Source organism: Tinamus guttatus, unplaced genomic scaffold (genome assembly GCF_059628265.1).
Source record: "Tinamus guttatus ecotype Peru unplaced genomic scaffold, ASM5962826v1 Tinamus_guttatus_pri_ptg000211l, whole genome shotgun sequence".
Lineage (NCBI taxonomy): Eukaryota > Metazoa > Chordata > Aves > Tinamiformes > Tinamidae > Tinamus > Tinamus guttatus.
The window spans coordinates 5513332-5532342 of record NW_028288745.1 but is presented as its reverse complement, the minus strand read 5'-3'; the positions used below and the strand labels follow the sequence as shown (position 1 = coordinate 5532342).

The 19011-nt window shown below is 40.1% G+C and overlaps 1 protein-coding gene across 1 annotated transcript in view; it reads right to left on the bottom strand.

The window, feature by feature from the left end:
• The window catches only part of KIFAP3 (kinesin associated protein 3), a 56589-nt gene extending 38571 nt beyond the window's left edge, over positions 1-18018 (bottom strand). The window contains exons 1-10 of the mRNA XM_088524466.1: positions 17896-18018; positions 14033-14164; positions 12681-12835; positions 11988-12043; positions 11370-11511; positions 9807-9906; positions 8749-8873; positions 8202-8300; positions 7363-7541; positions 4823-4985 (exon numbers count right to left, since the gene is read on the bottom strand). Of these exons, the coding sequence (XP_088380592.1) occupies positions 4823-4985; positions 7363-7541; positions 8202-8300; positions 8749-8873; positions 9807-9906; positions 11370-11511; positions 11988-12043; positions 12681-12835; positions 14033-14164; positions 17896-17927 (1183 nt within the window). The 5' untranslated portion in view covers positions 17928-18018. The remainder of the gene's footprint in view (positions 1-4822; positions 4986-7362; positions 7542-8201; positions 8301-8748; positions 8874-9806; positions 9907-11369; positions 11512-11987; positions 12044-12680; positions 12836-14032; positions 14165-17895) is intronic.
• Between the last annotated feature and the right edge of the window lie 993 nt (positions 18019-19011).

Sequence of the window (19011 nt, the reverse complement as noted above, 5' to 3'; positions counted from 1 at the left end):
ATCAAATGTTAGATAGACTTCAAAAAAAAACACTTTCAAACAAATATAAAAATTGTTCCAGTTACTCTTTACTGACAACTCACCATTAACATGCAGCAGGTGAAGGTTTTTGCCCTAAAAAAAAAAAAAAGTGAGAGGATCCTATTTCAAACAGCACTAATGATATTGCAGCCTTTCTACCTTGAATTTATATTGCTCGACATCAGAAGCTGTTTTTCTCTTCAACAATATTAAAGTTTGCTGACTAACTTCACAGCTAAGGTATGTAAATGACTGCTGGATGCCAGGACATGCTGTGCACCCAACATTTTGCTGAAGTCAGTAGAACATGCTAGGTTCTCAGCACTAGTGAAAGCAAAACTGTTTATCTAGAAATTTAAGAGATTTAGAGGCTAAACTTCAAGTTTTTTTGTTAAAAAAACTTGGTCATGCTCACCACAAATGATAAAAAATTACCATTAAAATAAATCTCTTAATTACTGTTTTCCAACAGCCTGGTCCCTGCAGTTGAACTGTTACTTAATGTGCTTCAGCCAGCTTCTACTATAAAGGAATGGAGACACCCCAGGCAATATTCACACAAGTATTGGAGCCAGCTGCTGCAGAGCCACCTCAGGAAAAAAAAAAAAAAAAAAGTTTTCTCAATTTAATTGGGAAAACAGGAGGAAGCATAAATTTTACTGCCATTAATAACTTCAAGCAATCCTGATACGACTTTACCTCACCCCAAAGGCTGGACATGTGCTTTTTGTTAGGGTCTTTGCCACATCTGACCCCTATTGTTTGCTCACTTGATCAGGTAAGAAAATGTACATTTCTTTATAGGATAAGCGAGGCTTATTAAAATTGGAAAAAAAACACTACAGTAGCCTACCAGAAGCTCCATTTTCCAACAGGTGTGTGAAGCTCCATACTAAGTTCATTACAAAAACACCAAGTGAATTCATAAAGAGAGCACATCTACTTTCAGGTTTCTTAAAAGAAACTTTCATAAAAGGAACAGACATTAAAAATCCACCGTGCACCATTAATTAGACAGCAAACTACTTCTTGGGTTTTTAAATAGCAGTCAATGTACAATTCAGCTCGGCTGCATACCATATTTAGCCTTGATTGTTTAAAAACCCAACCTACAACTCTTTGGCAATTCCTTAATCGCCCATTAGGCCTACCTTATAAAGAAGGGAAAATATAAAATATTACAGGGGTATCTGTATAACAAACTCATCTGCTTGGCTAAATGGAAATAAACCCATAAAGCTGTTTTTTTTTACTCACAGCTTTTTGTACTTAAACCTAGCCCAAGATGTTCATTGCCTGTAGTTTTTTTTGGAGATAAACACCATGACATGATGTGAAAACTAGCACAGGCACAGTCCTGCTGCACTCTCCCCCCACTTTGGGGCTGATTTCTAGCTGGTATTGTTTTGCAATACATCCATTTTTCAGGTCAGTAATACTCACGGTTCAAGCAAACTTTGATTTTCAAAAGCATCTAGTGATTTAAAGCAAGCTGAGAGACTTTGGTGATGGTGGCAGCAATGACAAGGGAATCTGACATGCAAGCATCCTGGGGTCTCACTTTTAAACGTGGTTTGCACAGGAAAAGTGAATGAAAAAAAAACAGTGTTTCAAGACATCATGTCTTCACTGCACTTAACAACTGTCCAGCAGCTCAAAATAATGAACCCACATATCAGTTTTGCTCCCTGCATACATCCAGAGATACTCATTAAAGAAGGGAAAAAATCCTCCCTACTCCTCTTGTCCACCAAGCATCAACCCCGTTCCTTCTGTAACTGTTTCCACACCATTCTTATTTATGTCCCTTACAGAGCAATGACCAACTCATGGGTGGACACAGAAATGCCAGTACTTCTTGGCACACATCCATACTGCCAGCAGGTCCTTCTCAACAGAGGTCCACTGAGAGCAGGCTGCATCTCCCATTGCACACAACAGTACTCAGCTGCGTCTGCACAAGCTTCCTGCTGTACTCACCAAGAACGTTGAACCATTTGTCTTGCTTCACAAAGGACAATCAAAAACCTCACTTGTACACAACAAAAAAGCACCCTTATCAGATGAACATGAACCACAAGCTGTGTGTGCACTGTACTAAATCCTGTATTGGCTTTGTTTCTTCTCCCTTCAGTTAACCGGCCAAACAAAAAAAAAAAAAAACAAAAACAAAACCACACACCCCCATACCAAAATAAATGTGGTCCAAACAAGAAGTGACTTTTCCCTGTTCTTTCCTGTGGACAAAATGCTCTTTGCTTCCTGCCGAGGCATTCTGCTGTAGAAATCCATCACAAATTCTGGAGAGAAGTAGCACTTCCCCTTTTGTCCAGCAGTGGAAGAGCAGCTACAACGAAAAGAAAGTTCTGCATCTGCTTTCTTAGGGCTCAACTCTACATTTTTCACTTTCAATCTGTATACTGTCCAAAAAAACAAATACACTAACCAAACTCTAATGTATTTGGAGCAAGTTACGTTCCTACTCCACGCTTTTTTAGTTATTCCACACAAAGCAAAATGAGAGCAGCGTGAGGGTGCAACAAAGTTCTCCACAAGGTTCTGCAGGATGCTGGCTTGGGCTCTTCTTCCAAGGTGATGATTAGAAAGCAGCAAACCTGGGCTTTCCACTTCTTTGGCACACGTCCGGTTTAAAACACTTGGTGAACTCATCTGAATGCTCACCCTAGTGTATTGAAATCACATATTTGACAAATATAACATTGGCTTTTTTTTTTTTTTTTTTTTTTTTTTTAAAATGACCGCTCTGGACTCAGGAATTACAAGGAGAACCAGTCACACAACTCACACCCTTTCAAGAGGCCTGCATATAGACATACTCTAGTACACCGAGGCTTTATCTTACAGGCCTCCACAGCTCTGCTTCAGCACTGAGCAGTAAGTCAGAAACTAAATTTCCCTCAGCTGCACCCAGCTCAGATTCAGAGCACAATAAAGCTCAGCTGCAGCTGATTAACTTGGGCATCTGGAGGGGGGGCAGGAGGAGTCTTGTCACATACAATACTTCAGACTTTGAGGAGAAGCCACAAAAACTAGTAAATGGTGTTGACTGGCAAAACTGCACAAGGAAGCAAGCACTGGTGCTATTAAGAAAAGGCTAATGAAAATGAAGACTGGAAAATGGAAACAAAGACTGAGGCAAATTTCTCAAGTCCATGCTTTCAGCAGTAGCCTTGAGGATGCGAAGCAAAAGGGGAAGGATGAGGATGGTTCTTCTCCAACCTATGACAGTTAGCTAGCTTTGCTAGCTCAGTTAAGGCCAGTCCATCTGCTCAACTTCCAGCCTCAACCTACCTTAGGAGTCCATCCTACTCACAAGCCATTAAGTGCCCCTTGAGAAAGCTGCATGCCCTCTAAAATTGGAGACTGTCAAAAAAGGCCACCTCAGTGCTCAGTTCTCAACTTCTGCCTGACAAATCCTGTCCATTACTTACTTGCAATCTCAACTCTCCTCTTAAGCATCTAATATGTTTAATTTATACTCATCTCAAACCCAGTGTTAAGGCCTCAAAGTCACAGCCTGCATAAAGGGTAAATTTCAGCAGACCAAGTCATCAAGCCTGACCTCTTGGTATTAGGAGCTGTATGGTTACTTGTCAACAGCTGCTAAGGTGTGTTAGCACTTTAAGAGCACCTTAAAGTGACCTGCAAATGTAAACTGAAGGGTTCTGACTTGAATAATGTGTGCTGAATGCCCAAATAACCTGTAAAAATGGGGCATCTGGCAAACGATTATTACTAAGATTACAAGCTTTCCTGAGCCAGGATATACAATTATGCATTTGTGAATTATTTGATTTATCCTATCAAGAAAATTCTTGTGAATCAGAGCTCAGTTAGGAAATAGGTAGATAACACTTTAAAAAAAAAAACCACACACCACACAGCACACTGCAAGGCAGTGCAAGGCAGAGTGACAACTTTCACATCAAGAAAAGAACCACCTCTGGAGTCAGACATGGTTTTTGAAGCATTTGCAGATTTTGCTACAGCTTATTCTAAGAGATGCTTTAAGAACAGACTTCTATTTTAACAGCCAACTCTACAGAACAGCCTAAGGGAATAGCATTTGAAGATAAATTATCCTTTCCACATTGGAGTTACACATTAAAAGTATCTAACTAATAACACCTATATCAGATTAAACTCTAAAGGAGAGAATTTGTGGGAGCTACGACATCTTGGTAATCAAGTCATGTCAGTCGTCTGTGAAGTCCTAAACCACAGTGCTATGTGCTGAAGAGAAACAAGAAAATTCCTCCTTCAAAAAGATCAGTCTGAGCTGGACTAGACTACCTAGCAAAAGCTTACCACAAATTACAGACTGTCAAACTTGAAGTCCAAAAAAACCCAAAAAACACAAACAAACAAAAAAAACCCACACATCACTAAACTAGATGCAGTAGGTACCTGCAAGCTTTATAAAAAGAAGTAGTTGGTATATTCACCACCTAAATTATCTGAAGTAGCTGCTTTTTTCCTGGGCACTCCACTCCAAGTACCATTTAAGCATCAGTTCAATGATTCTTGGTTAGCTATCGAAGTTATTTAAAGACGAAGTAACAGATTAATAGTTTAAGAGAAAATGGGAACCTAGCTTACTGAGAACATCATCATTTTACACTTCTATCTGAAACTATGATACAAATAATAGAAAAGGTGGAGATAGTGATACAATTCTTTGGAAAATAAATAAAACTAGCAAGTTTTAGGCACACTGTCACGATGCCCACATCTTTCCCAGTCCCAAAAACATGTCTGTATTAGAGCAACAGAAATATACCTAGAAGTGCAGTGAGCTTGGGAAGTAGACCAACTTGTACCATTTTATTTCTCAGGCCTGTATCAAAGGAGAGATTCAGTAAGAGTCGAAGAGTGATGTTCAATAGGTCTTCATGTTCACAGGGAACCATTTTCACAAGTTTTTCAACAATATCCATTTCAACCTGTATATCAAGATAAAGAATGAAGTCCACAGTCATTGAAGCTTAAACTTTGTGTTCTGTTTAAAAGCCCTATTTTATATATTCACAGTTTGCACACAAGTGCAATTTTCACCCATAGTAGTGATTGTCAATGCATTTTCATCAGAAGCAGCATTTACTTACAAAAGTGTGGTTTAAGTATTCTGCATTGCATTATTGAGTAATGGTGAGTTGAACTGAATAGTTTAGCTGTTCTGGAAATATCCCCCGGTTGAAATACTGTGAGAACGTGGCCAAAAGACATTACGTGCAGGACTAGGGTGGGAGGGGAGCAGGAAACTCATTTAAACACAAGTAACCTTGGAGCAATTGACATTTAAGTCAAATAGATACCTAACCAGGACAGACAGGATACTGGCATCCACAAAAAATTTGAGACCTTTCATTATGAATTTCAATGAACCTCTAGACCAAGCTTCACATATGCTCTCAGAAAAGGCATGCTGCCTTGTATGTTAATTTAATAAAAGCATGAAAGGCATCTTGAAACATGTATCATTTTCAAATTATAAAAATGAAATCTAAGTAGTATCAATTCCTGAGATCATGTTCTATTTGCCAGCCAGAAAAGACATCTGATCATCAACTGGCAAGACTTCAGAGAGTTATCATCATCCTTTAAGCACGATTTCTCTATTTTTATTTGTCAAGTCTTTTGAATCTCTTGAAGAAATTCATTCTCTGCCTCACAGAACCTTCTTTGGCCAAAAGAAAGCACATGAAGTACTTCGTATTTTTCAAACTTTTGTATTTATGTAATTAGTCTTCCTGTTATAAATACACAGAGAATAAATCCTAAGAAAAGAATCTGCAGATCTCACCACATAGCATAGGGTAATATTCAAATAACTGACTGGATACCTTTGATCAAATAAGTCAGATAAAAAGAACTCCAACTCCACTACTTTGAGTCTAATAAGGCACTTGAATACCAAGGGAAAGAATGTGCTATAAATAAAGGGTGGAAATAAAGTTCTGGGCTCCGCAGTACAAGAGGGATGTGGAGCTGCTGGAGAGTCTCCAGTGCAGGGCCACAAGGATGATCAGGGGCCTGGAACATCTGCCCTATGAGGAGAGGCTGAGGGAGCTGGGCCTGTTCAGCCTGGAGAAGAGAAGGCTGAGAGGGGACCTGAGCAGTGTATATAAATACCTCAAGGGAGGCAGTGAGGAGGATGATGCTGGCCTCTTTTCACTGGTGGCCACTGACAGAAAGAGAGGAAACGACCGGAAACTGAAGCATCAAAAGTTCCACAGGAACTTAAGGAAAAATTTTTTGACAGTGAGGGTGACAGAGCACTGGAACAGGCTGCCCAGAGAGGTTGCGGAGTCTCCTTCTCTGGAGATCTTCAAAACCCGCTTGGACGCAGTCCTGTGCCACGTGCTCTAGGTGACCCTGCGTGTGCAGGGGGGTTGGACTAGATGATCTCTAGAGGTCCCTTCCAACCTTCAGCATTCTATGATTCTATAATAATCATCTAAGTTTTACTTAGAACCAGGTACTGCACAGCTAGCCTTGGTTTATTTTGCCTTCAAAATCTGTGCTATTGCTTCCAAAATCAAAACATCTTCACTAGTATCTTCCATAGTAATATTTTAGAGAATAAACTATACATCCCTACTATCAGACAGAAATGAAAAGAATAGAAAGACAGCTAATCTAAACATACAAACCTTTTCAAACATCTTTTCATGGCTATTCAAATACTTTGCAGTAAAATAAACTTTAATTGTTTTATTTGTCTTTCCAATAAATCAAATGGAATGTAAAAAAGCTGCCAGCAAATCAGTGGGCTGCAAAGTCAATCCTTATTTTCCTAATAAAGTGCTTCAGGACACTACACAACCATAAATTAAATCAAAGATCAATCACCTGATAAGTAGTCTACATTCCTCAAACATGTTTGAGGTCTTATTTTTTAAAAAAATAGGATAGCATTATATAAATATGGGAGATACACATGCATATTTACCAACCATTATAGACAAGAAGTATAACAGAATTCCAGTAACAAAGATGCAATTAATTTTCCATTGCATCTACACAAAGCTTTTCACTGCATAATCCAAGTGTAACTGTAATCTCAGATTACCTCTTTGCTTTGGTAACTTTTTAATTTGTCCTCCTCCCAAAAAGGGAGGAAACAAAACAAAATGGGGGGCAAGAGAGGGAGGGCAAAAAAAACAAAACCCCACCCCCACCACCACCAACAAAAACATATAGAACCATAGGCTATAGATACTTTGGGTGGAGACAGAGATATCTCCTCTTCCCTACAGCCATTCACAGCTTTCAGCAAGTATGCATCCCTTTCCAACATCAGATTGCTATAAGACTTACCATATCATTTTTGTTCTCCATAAAAATGCTGAGTTTCTTCAAGAAAGATACAACCAAAATAAGCAGTTCAAAATTGTCTCGATCGAGTGCTTTCACTAACATATGCACAATGTTCTTGTTTCTCATCTTCAGCTCAGTGCGAGTGTCTTCAGCAAGATTCAGGAGCAAGTAAAGAGCCACTAAGACAAATCACACCAACAGATTACAGGCATTGATATTAAACACTTTATATATAAAGCTCATTTAAGACAAGACTTTCTGAAGCATTTCACCCTCTTCCCAGTGAAAATTGACCCTCAGTACTTCTTATGCACATTTAGAAATCTCCAAAAAGACTACAATTCTAAAACTAGCTTTGCAAAAAAATCATAAATTTTATGATTACTAGATTTAAAACTTTTTATTCTATAGGAATAAAAACCAAATGGTTCCATAGTAACCATTAAAAACTCCCTTCTCTGCCCCACCCCACAACAAAATACACAAAACCCAAACAGCAACAGCAAAAAAAAAAAAAAAAAAAAAAACACAGAAAAAGTAAAACCAAAACTCAAGCCATGCCAAAACCCAATGTCACTAACAAAAAAAAGAGTAAAGTCACCTCTTTTCGCTACTTCTGCAAGCTTTACAGATCATTTTAAAAATTATTAGCAGACATGATGGTATGTTAACACACCACTAAACAATTCGATTAAGCACTCATCATCTCCCTAGTTTTCAGTAAAACACATTCCTTCACACACTGTTTACTCACATCCTCCTAGTTATAACAAGCATCCCATAGGATACTGTACCCACACTCACAGGTAAGGAAAGGATTTACTATTTGGCTTTGGTACCTCTCAATAGCTGTTCCTGCTTGATAACCAGACCTTGATACTTCTTGTAGGTTTTTTCATAGTCTTTTTTCAGTGTTTGATTTTCAGGATCTTCATCAAGTAAATAGGAGGAGTTAAGGAGTGCATATAAGAGTTACACAGTCTGGATAAATATTGTGCACACAGACGTTAGGTGATCACTAAAAGAAAACAAACTAAGGAGGAATTAACAGAAAGACTACCTCAGCAGAACCCTGCTAAACCTGTAATCCACACCATGATTAAAAGACCCCCACATAGATTCTTACATAAAGAACTATATATAACAGCCAAGACAACAATTTCTTAAAATACTACTGATAAGAAATATCTTAGATCTATTTTGCATTTTAATTAATTTAACTTAACCTCATCAGAACAAAATTCTCACTTAGTTTTTTGCATCTTCAATTATATTCTGCATTTACTATAAAGTTCCACAGCATTCATAAAAGTTGCTGTGTGCAGATCTCAACAACAGCAACAAAACCAGAGATTATCTAGTTGCCACAGCATATCGAAAGGATATCAGCTTTCTTCTTCTTAGCAAGTTCCTCCTGCCAAAGCTCATGTCTCTTCAGCTCATGATCTATGATATTCATACAAAGAGCTCCGATTTTGTAGTGTGTGATTAGTCCATGAAACTGAGAAAAACTGTATCAAAGAAAACATATGTCTGAGGAAAGAAATAAGCTGCAACCAACCCCAAACCTGTTTTTACATCCAGGGTAGCAAGGTCCGAACAACAGAGCAGAATTGTCATAGCAAAAATGGTAGTTATCCTCTGCCCCTTATAGCATTTCTTCTACTGAGAAATTATTTCAACACTATAACACGGTCTGAAAACATTAATATTTTTCCAAGCTTTTAAAAGGCCAAACTTCCTTGCAAGTGCATTGGCAGAGCAAAAATTAAGTTTCACCAGTATTTTTTTGTTTTATAGGTGTACTTTATTACATCAGGATAAATGGAATCAAATAAGCTTTGCCTTTTTAAATTAATCTTATGACCCTAAATGGAAGTTTTCTTATGGGAGGAAAACGACAACTTTAGAATATTATTTCAAGTCAAAAAAAAAAAAAATTCCAATCTTTACAAATAAAGGAAATGTTTACCTATCAGGCCCACTTTTCACATTATAAGTACCTCAGAGGAACTTCTATGCATCAGGAGACAGAAGTCTAAAAGTCAATTTACTTTATTAGGAAAAAAAAAAAAATCAGATGAATTTATAAAGTTGGGCTGAAAGATGAAACTACTGCAACATGTGCAAGCATACAATTCAATTTTGAGTGCTGTTTCTTCGCTCTTGAAGATATGAGAAATATACAGCATTGTATGAAGCAGCACAGCCTAGTACCTATGGATCGGAATCCTTACCACATCCTTTCTTCCTAACACTTCTGCAAAAATTCTTTTCGTGCCTCAATTTTGTCACTTGTAACAAGCATGTTTTCACTACAGCATTTTTTTTTCCTATTTCAGTAAAGTTTTGCAGTAAAAAAAACAAACCACAAAAACACCCACAAACACACAAGCAGAGAATAGTTCCTTTTTTATCCTTAAAAGCAGAAACCTGGCGCTTACCTTGAAAAACAGAAGAAAATATAAATTATATTAGTAGCAAGTTCCACGCTTTGTTTCCAATCTTCCCTCAACACTCTAGCCAATGCACCCAGGACAGTTTCTGAAAGAGACAAAATTTACATGCACATCATACATACATTACATACATCAGAATTTCACCTCCTCCTGTTAGGTTGAATATATTTGATACTATTCATGATTTTTTTTTTTTTTTTGGAAAGTCTTTCAGAGCTATCTCACATTGATATGTAACAACATTCTTCCTGGAGACTGTCTTAAAGTATTAAAAGACTATACAGACTGACTGATCATCCAGACACAGTGAAAAGCAGCATCATGCAAGGAAACCACAACGAAATCCTAAGGCCCTCTTGAAACTTCTTCTAACCTTAAGATTAGATAGCCTCAGCCACTTGAATGCTCCATATTACACACCCCTCAGTCACTTCCACATCCCTTTAATTTCCACCTTGACAACCACAATTCCTCATCCACTGTTTTCCTACCTACTTGTTCCTCTTTTTTAAAGAAATCTACTATTTAATATTTTAGTTCATACTTCTTGCTGTCATACTTAAGCTTATTTTTCATTCTGTGATTGTATATCTTTTCCATTTGCCTTCTTCCCCAATTTATTTCCTCTTCAGATGCACCACACGAGGCAATCAGAACAAGAAAGGGAAAAGCAACAACTAGCAGTTTCAGGCAGGAAAATACACTGAGTTCATGAGGGACAAGCCATTATCTGATGGCTTATCATGACTCTCCTACGCCAATTTATTTATTTATTTTTACAAAAAACTTACTTTTTGACTTTGCCAGGTGGTCAGTAGGCATTTCTAAGACATCATTTGAGGAATGGGGGATGAGAAGATCATGGAAAGGGGCAAAGTGAGGAAAGAACAAAAGGACTAAACTAACAAGGCATGAACTCTGGAGATCTGCATTTGATCTCCTTTATATTTTGTTTGTCTATCTCACCATTACAAATTATAAAGTCCTAGTGAGAGAGGACAGTGGGTGGGGAAATGAGAATATGTACATATACACACATGTATTAACATACACACACTACTCCATGTTGACACAGTACTCCAAATGCACATAGCACAATGCATACATCTTGCATGCTGATACAATTTAAAAAGTGGATCCATAAATAAAGAGTATGATATAATAGCAAACTATTTGGGCAAGCTTCACCTACAGTCTGGTCCTGCAGGATAGCAATGTACATTCCCTTTCCTCCAGCAGCAATGCCAACTTAAGGCAATTTAGCATCAAAATAATTAGGATCAGAACAAATGGCTAAAGCCCATTGAGGCCAGGAATATTTTTAGGTGTTAAACCCACATAGAAAAACTTAAGAAGCATCCGTTTGTATGACCTAAACAATCTTTGACAATGAACTCGGTGAGAGCACAGCCTAACAAACTACAAAATACAGGTATCTCAACTGAATAGAAAATTAACTTTCAAAAAAAAAAAAAAATCAAAACCAAACCAAAGCACACTATCAAGAGGAGTTTAAATTTTTTTGCTACCACAGAGGTTTAAAGTTACCATTGATCAGCAATTCCTCCAGATTATCAGGATTCCTGGCGAGCTGCAGGATGAGGGCAGAGCCGCGTACCTTGTCAGGAATGTCCTCATACAGTAACTCAATGTACTCATCCATGTCATTGATATTGGCAACTTCATCAATCTGGAAGCAGCAACAAGCAAGGGTTTAAAGGAGAAAGAGGCATCAATTCAACACAATCAAACACAATGTGATTCTGCAGACAAAAGAGTGCATAGCTTTGAGTTTTCTTGTATTTTATTTTTCCTCTAAAAAAATAAATGCATACAGAATCACTGCCAATAAACACCAGGAAATCTGAGAATACTTAATTATAAGAAACAAAGGATGCTCAGACATGACTCCCTGCCTCCTGTCCGATGTTCCAGACCTCACTCGCTGTCCTGCTGCGCGCTATACTTAGAAGAAGTATGCAAGTCAAATATTTTACCCTTTATGGAGATGATTTTTTATTCCATTGTGTAGCATTTCTAAACCAAGTTCTTTGTTTAAAAAGACAAAGGAAAAACGAGAATTCAGCGTTTTCCTACCCCATTTATATAACCACTTATTTAAGAAAGAAGAGAAACACAAAGGCTTATTACAACACCAGTATTTACCTCCATTCCTTCAAAAGGGGGTGGATCTTTTGGCTTGCTGGATTTCTCTTTCTTTTCTACAAGAGACAGGGCCACGGCTGAAGATACACATGTTCACAGATAAAAGCATACTTAGTATTGTCACATTATACATTCTGGCAGAGACCAGGGCCAAAGTCCCCTTACATCCAGCTTACACTTTAAACTAACACACTGACTCCTTTACACTAACAAGCTAAGAGATCTCAGTTTCTGCAGCTAACAGTGCACAGGGAGCAAAATAAATTGTCAGATGCCTTTGACTCCTCAACGCAAATAATCAATTTTAGTTTTAGTTTGCTGGGGAGGCAGAGAGATAAATCTCCGTGCAAATCCAGACTGAACATACTTCTACAGTGAGATAGCTTAACTTGTTTGCCACAGTGTCCAAGCAGAATCAAGACCTCATTGAAACACTGAACAGTCCATAAGAAGCATGAGTACTAAGTTTGACTAGCTAAAAATAATACTTGTTAAAACAATAAGCCCACATTAACCTCCACAATTACCAGTTTTTCTTCATGGGGCAGTTTAACCATACACCTTCCCCATTCTCAGCTCTCTGAAGAAGGTTTAAAATCAAAGCAAGTAAGATCTTTACTCAGAGAAACCCCAGACTGCACTCCCTGGTAATACTGAAGCACTGCAACCCTACTTTGTTCCTATATTACTTACCTTTCCCTGCTGAAGCATCTCGGCGATTCTGTAGATAATATAACAGCTGTTCCACCTCTGCAAGTTTGGAGGGGTGGATGAGTTTGCATTCTTCAACTACCTTCCGAGCCAGGGAAGCAATGTCTGTATTTGCATTGAGACTCTTCAGCCGAATGCTGAAACACAATTGGACCGATTTCATATTAATTGCTAGATTTTTACATTTTCAAGCCTTTAATTTAAGCTTACAGAGTCATGAATTTGACAAGGTAGAAGTGATTCAGGTATCTTCGGTGTCCATGCTAAGATTTAGAAAGACAACAAAGCAGTGACTTTCTACAACTCAAATCCAGGTAAGCAAACAGATTTGACAGAGTGGGTTTCTTTCTCAGGAAGGAATCAACAATGATAAATGAAGCTATATGAACAGATCCCTTTTAACTATCTCAGGTACAGCAGCCTATGATGCATTTGTAACAAGTTCCAAAATAAACTTCTCGGCATTGCAAAGTAGTTCAGCAAATTAAATAAAATTCCCAAATAAGAAACAGCTAAGGATGTTAACTGCACAAGGAAATTTTCTAACACCTGCAAATGTATTGTCAGGAGCTTTCTATAGTTACAAGCATACTGCAATGGAGATTCTATGTGCAACAAGGACAGGGGAAAGAAATATCTGTAGAAATTAATATTGGTATGTAGCAAAGTTACGCCGGTTCATCTGAAAACAGAAGAAAGTTTTTGATGCAAGAAAAGTTTGAGAAAGTTCAAGGGGTTCTCTTTCTCTCTCATATTTCCTAAATGCATTCATACAGACAAATTTTTCAAATACTCACTGGAGAGAGCAGTGATTGTGAAAACACAAACAGAAAGGATCCAAACTTATAGTCAAGAAATTACATTATTAGACATTTTCAATTAATTCAGTGTTCTTAAACATAGGAAGCAATCTGAAATGAAAGGCTGTAGTGAAATCACTAGTGGGGTGACTGAAAAAGGGGATCTAAGGAGGCTAAAAGCCAGGGCACAAGGTTGTCAGAAGGTTCAGGAGTACTGCTTGCTCTGACCTTAACCACCACCTGGAGGAACCAGTCACTTCACATTTTTGAGCCTCAAGCTCCCAGTATATAAAATGGAAACTATTGCTTTACAAAACTTCATGCATCTTAAATATACAGATGAAAATCAGCTTACAGCATGTGTTTTAGCTGTAAACTTTCCTAGGCACATCTCAGCTTCCAAAATCTCCATTACTCCGATACAGTTTTTATAAAGTTTAAACTATTATTTTTCTTACAGGTTGTTCACTCTGTAAGAAATTCACAACTCTCTCAGAAAACAGAAAAAGTTACCAGAACTTGCTATGATCTTACATTTTCTGACATTCCTTGCGTTCCCCCAGCATGGGGTCTCCCATCTCCCCAAGAATTGTTGCTTCCACTTCATAGTGGACAATGAGGGCTTTCTCAGACGGATGTACATCTATGTTGCCTCCTTTTACCTTCCTGTAGGAATAAAGACAAAAAACAAATTAATTACTGATTTACTGAAGAGATGAAGACACACATCAGAATATAGATTAATAACAGCCATGTGTCTCCTGTTCTCTTCAGATTAAAGCTCAAGTTTGGGCCTTCTATTATAGCATGGTGTCACATTGCTTTATTTCAGAGAGCTGAATGGCAGCTTAGGGCTAGTCGCACATCCTTGAATATTGCCTCCAGCACACACAGAAAACATTGGTCAAGCCTTAGTCATTGAAGTGAAATAAAGGAAGAGGAGGATATATCTTTGGCTTCTAAGTTTTTTAGCTCCCTTGAGAAACTATAATCAGGAAAAACATGCATTTCACAAAGGAGGCAAATTTCGCAGCTGATTCTATGTTACAGCAAGTGTGTTGCAACAGCTTCTGATAACAGCACAAGGACTGTCATATACAAATGGGAAGCTCTCCACAGAGAATCTGTGGGTAGGTTTAATTAAATCTTAGATAATAAAAATCTACCTGGAATGAATTACAAAGCATATGAATTCAAATTCACTTTTCTCTCCTCATGCATAAACCTTTTCAATACTGTTCTTCATCCATTGCCCGAGTGCCCTTTATCTCAGAAAGAAAAGCATTTAATAACCTGCTACTGGGCCTGGGGTATTTCCAGAATAACAGCTGACACCAACAGATATAAATCAAGCATACCTATCTGGTTTATTGTACTTACAGATTTTTGGGAAAAACATTCTCCAGGAAAGCACTCCGACTCCTCACTAGCAAAAGGCTTATTCTGTTCTCTCCTGCTTGTGTATGGCTAAAACTATTTTTTGTTTTAAGCAGATCATTTCAAGAACCAGATTTACAGGCAGCTTCATGGCTTCCCACATAGTTGCATCAGCAGAAGTGAGGTGACAGCTAACTGTGGTATGGGGACAAGTAGATCAGGGGAGACTTCTTAGGTTAGCCTCACAGAGCTGGAAATCCTAGTAAATTGGAATGCAACCTCCAGCATAACCACTCTCTTTGGAAAAATGGTAAGAATACATGTGTGTCTACTCAGTTACTCTAGCAGCTGCTTTCTGTTCTGCGGCAATGCAGTTGCCATTAAGCTGAACAACTCTTCATTTGCAAAAAGGACTTGATCTTTCAATGTTTTCTCTGCTCATGGTAGCCACTTTGTGTCATCATCAATGCTTGTCAAACCCTTTCACGGGCACTTTTAGCAATTTAGCAGAAAGCAGTTTTTGTTTTGGGCAGAGGGACTTTTTTAATGCATCACTGAATTAATCTATAGAAAAGGAAGAACACTTCCTGGCTACAAGCAGGGGTAAGGAGGAAGGAGCTGCTTTTGGCAGCTGCATACCGCTGATCAGCTTAGCTCCCAGCAGAACCTCAGGCTAAGACTGCTTAAACAGTTATAGCATTTCCTGTGTTTTTGTCCTTAAGAGGAACAGATGGGACAGTTACAGAACTTTCAGCTGCAGAGATTTTCTGTTCTCTCACAGAGTCAAATCAATAAACACCCTCTCTATTCAATCTACATCCAGGCTGAATGATTCACAAATAAATCAACACTCAAGTTCCTCCTCTGAAGAATGTAACCTTGTGAATTGCCTGAAGACCCATATTGAAATGCACTACAGAAGGCATACAGTCATTATCTCCATTTGGAGAATAATGCATTCAAATTGCCAGTGTCAGAAAGAAAACATTTCTTTCTTTACACACAGCCAACCCCTTACCTCCCTCCCTGTCAACCAGCAACACATACTGTACTGATTTTTTTTTTACCTATCTTGAGTTTGTAAGCATCTAGTCCCTGCATCAACCATTTGACAACACAGACATCCTTGTAACTGATAGAAAAAACAATGCACTAAGTAGCTCACACACATACTCTGACCTCTCACTTCACTGTCTGCTCTGATGACAAGAATGGCACACTGTTAAACACTTAAAATCAGAAAGCCTTTGCTACAGGCAAAAGCTGTGCCAGCTGAGTTCTCACACAACTGAAACAGGGGTGTGAACTAACTCCTTTAGGGAAAAAATAACCAAAATAAACTGTACTAGCAGCAAGTGACAAATTGTGCATGCGATTAAGACAAAGAATTCAATAACAAATGCTAGCATATCTGACGAAGTGGAGGGGAGACAACTTACAGAAGATGACAAAGGGAAATAGGGATCAGAATGGCACACAAGCCTAGTCATGTTAAACATCAGAACGGCATCCTCAGTTTATGCTCCCCATAGGACAGAAAGTGAGGCTTGCTGCAGTGCAAACTATAAAAAAAAATTCCCACAAGTTCACGCAAGATGTCACAAACAGAACACACAAGGCCAAAAATAGGCACTGCTCTGAAATAATAACTATTTCTTTCATTACAGTTGTCCATTTGATTTTCACCTGCTGCCACATGCGTACAATAGAACTAATGTTCCTCAAACATTATCAAGAGGGTTTTGCTGTTGTTTCTGAGGAAGGGCATTAATACACAGCATTTGGGGGGAAGGGGATACCAAAACACCCAAACCGTAAGCTTCACTTTCTGCAAACGTTGCTGGGTCATGTGTAAAACAAGGATAAAGAGAAAAATCAGTAACTCCACAATATTCGAGATGGGTAAAATTATCCATCTGGTGCAGAAAAAAAAAAAGTGATATTGCTTATTCATCAGGTCTTAGCAGAGGCCTGGATCATCTGACATCTTCTGGGATTGCTAACATCTTTGCTTTGAGACAAAGGATAGAGAGACCCAAAGGCCACTGGCAGGAACACTATTGGGTAGGTTGACTGGTTTCCAAGTAGGCGGCAAAAAGCGCCATTCATTCATCCATTCATTGCATCTTTCACACATTCACCACTTTAAATTCTGATCACCCACTTGATCCCCTCAGGCCCACCTTTCCACCTACCGTACTTGCTTATCCATGCTGCACACATCCAACCCTCCTCCTCCACAACCACAAGCCAACTCTCGCTGCTTCTGCCACCAGGCCACCCTGAAGCCACCATACCCGCTCCTGCTCCGCTAACCACAGCCTGCCCTCTCGCTTCCTAGCTCCCCCTCCAGCAACCCCTCCACCTCAGTGTCCCATCCTTTCCTTTCAACCCACTTCCACACAGGTTTCCACCCCAACCTGCTTGTCCCAATGCTTCCCCTCTGTCTCCTCAATTCCCCACCCCAACACTGCAGGGTACCTTGCTCTAACATCACCTCCAAAGTGGTTCATCTCCCCCAGCTGCACCCATGATCCAAACCCAGGGCCTAACACCCCTCCTACAGCCACCAGGCTGCCAGTCGCACAGAGAGCGGGGTAGGCCCTTGTCCCCTCCAAACCCTTCACATCCCACCCCCCACACTGCTCTCCCAGCCTCTGGCCCCAGCACAGCCACCATCCCTCCACCTGCTGCCACCCTGGAGCCTTCCACACAACCTGCTCCCCGCCCCACACAACCTCATAACCACCCACCCCACAAACAGCTGCCCAGGCCCCTCACCCAACACCATTATCGCCTCCTCCTCCCCCTCCAGCCCCTCACCCTATAACCCACACCCAGCCCTTTACATAATCTCATGGCTTCCCCCACCCTCCCCTCACACAACCCCACAACCGCCCCTCACATTCCCCTCACACAACACCTCAGCCCCACACCGTTCCCCTACCCACGACCCGCCCCGTCCCCTCACACCCTGCAACACGGCAGCCCCACGGCCGCCCCGGACAGCCCCCCGTTACCTCTTGAGGTACCGGGCGTCCTCGCCCTGCATGGCGGCCGCGGGGAGGAGGCTCCCGCCTGGGCGCGGCCGCGCAGCGCCCGCTGTTACCACGGTGAGCGCGAGCCCCGCCCCGGGCACCCCTGAGCGCGCACGCGCGCCGCGCCCGCCGCGCATGCGCCCGCCGCTGCCTGGGCGCGGCGCCCCCTGCAGGCGCGGGGGAGGCGGTGCCGCCTGCGGCGCGTAACGGTCCGTGGCGGCCGCGCCAAAGCCCGCGCGTGGGCGGCGAGGCCTGGGCCGCCGCCGCATGGTGCTTTGTGAGAGAACTGCTTTGCAGGTTCCCTTCACCTGTGTGTTGGGAGCGTATGTAAAGAGGGAGAAAGGAGGTGTTTCGTCTTACGTGGTTTTCGGGAGTGTGGTTTGTTTAAAGCTCTGTTGAATCAAGTCACCTCAACACAGTCATGAAAATGAATCAAAATAACCTATATTGCTTTTCTATGAGGATTTTTTATTAAAATGTAATTACTGAAATCTATGCCCTTAGATGCTGTCTTGATGAATTAAGATCCCAAAGCAACCCTGATGTTTGTAATCTGTCCTTCAAAAAGTCCATACTTCTCAAGAAAAAAAAAATAGGTGTTTCAGGGTGAGAATAATCAATAGGGGACATTTTCATAGCCTTTAAAGTAAACTTTGTGTGGAACTTGGTAGTGACCTTGATTAGCTAAAATAAAATGCCACAGTCTGAAAGGATGGCTTTCAGAGTAAACATTTTAAGTGTTTTAAGTGGACTATGCCACACCGTGGGGGCAGAGACAAGTTCGTTCTGGTCTGCTGTCGCATATTTAAGTGATTGAGGCATGGAGGTAATAAACCCTTGGCTTAAATGTTTATAGTAAAAGGAAGAACTGATACAAGGCGAAGCAAAATCTGATATGCAAAGAGAAACTCTGGTTTAACTCTCCATCATGAAATTAATTGTGGGACACAGATCAGCAGGATTTTTGAACGGCTTTTTGACGAGCAGTGGCATCTGTACAAGACATACACTGGATCCTTTTGCTGTTCTTGAAAGAAGACGTCACAAAAATGAAAGCAGGAGTGTCCATGGAGAGCTCGGTATGTATTTTGTAAAACA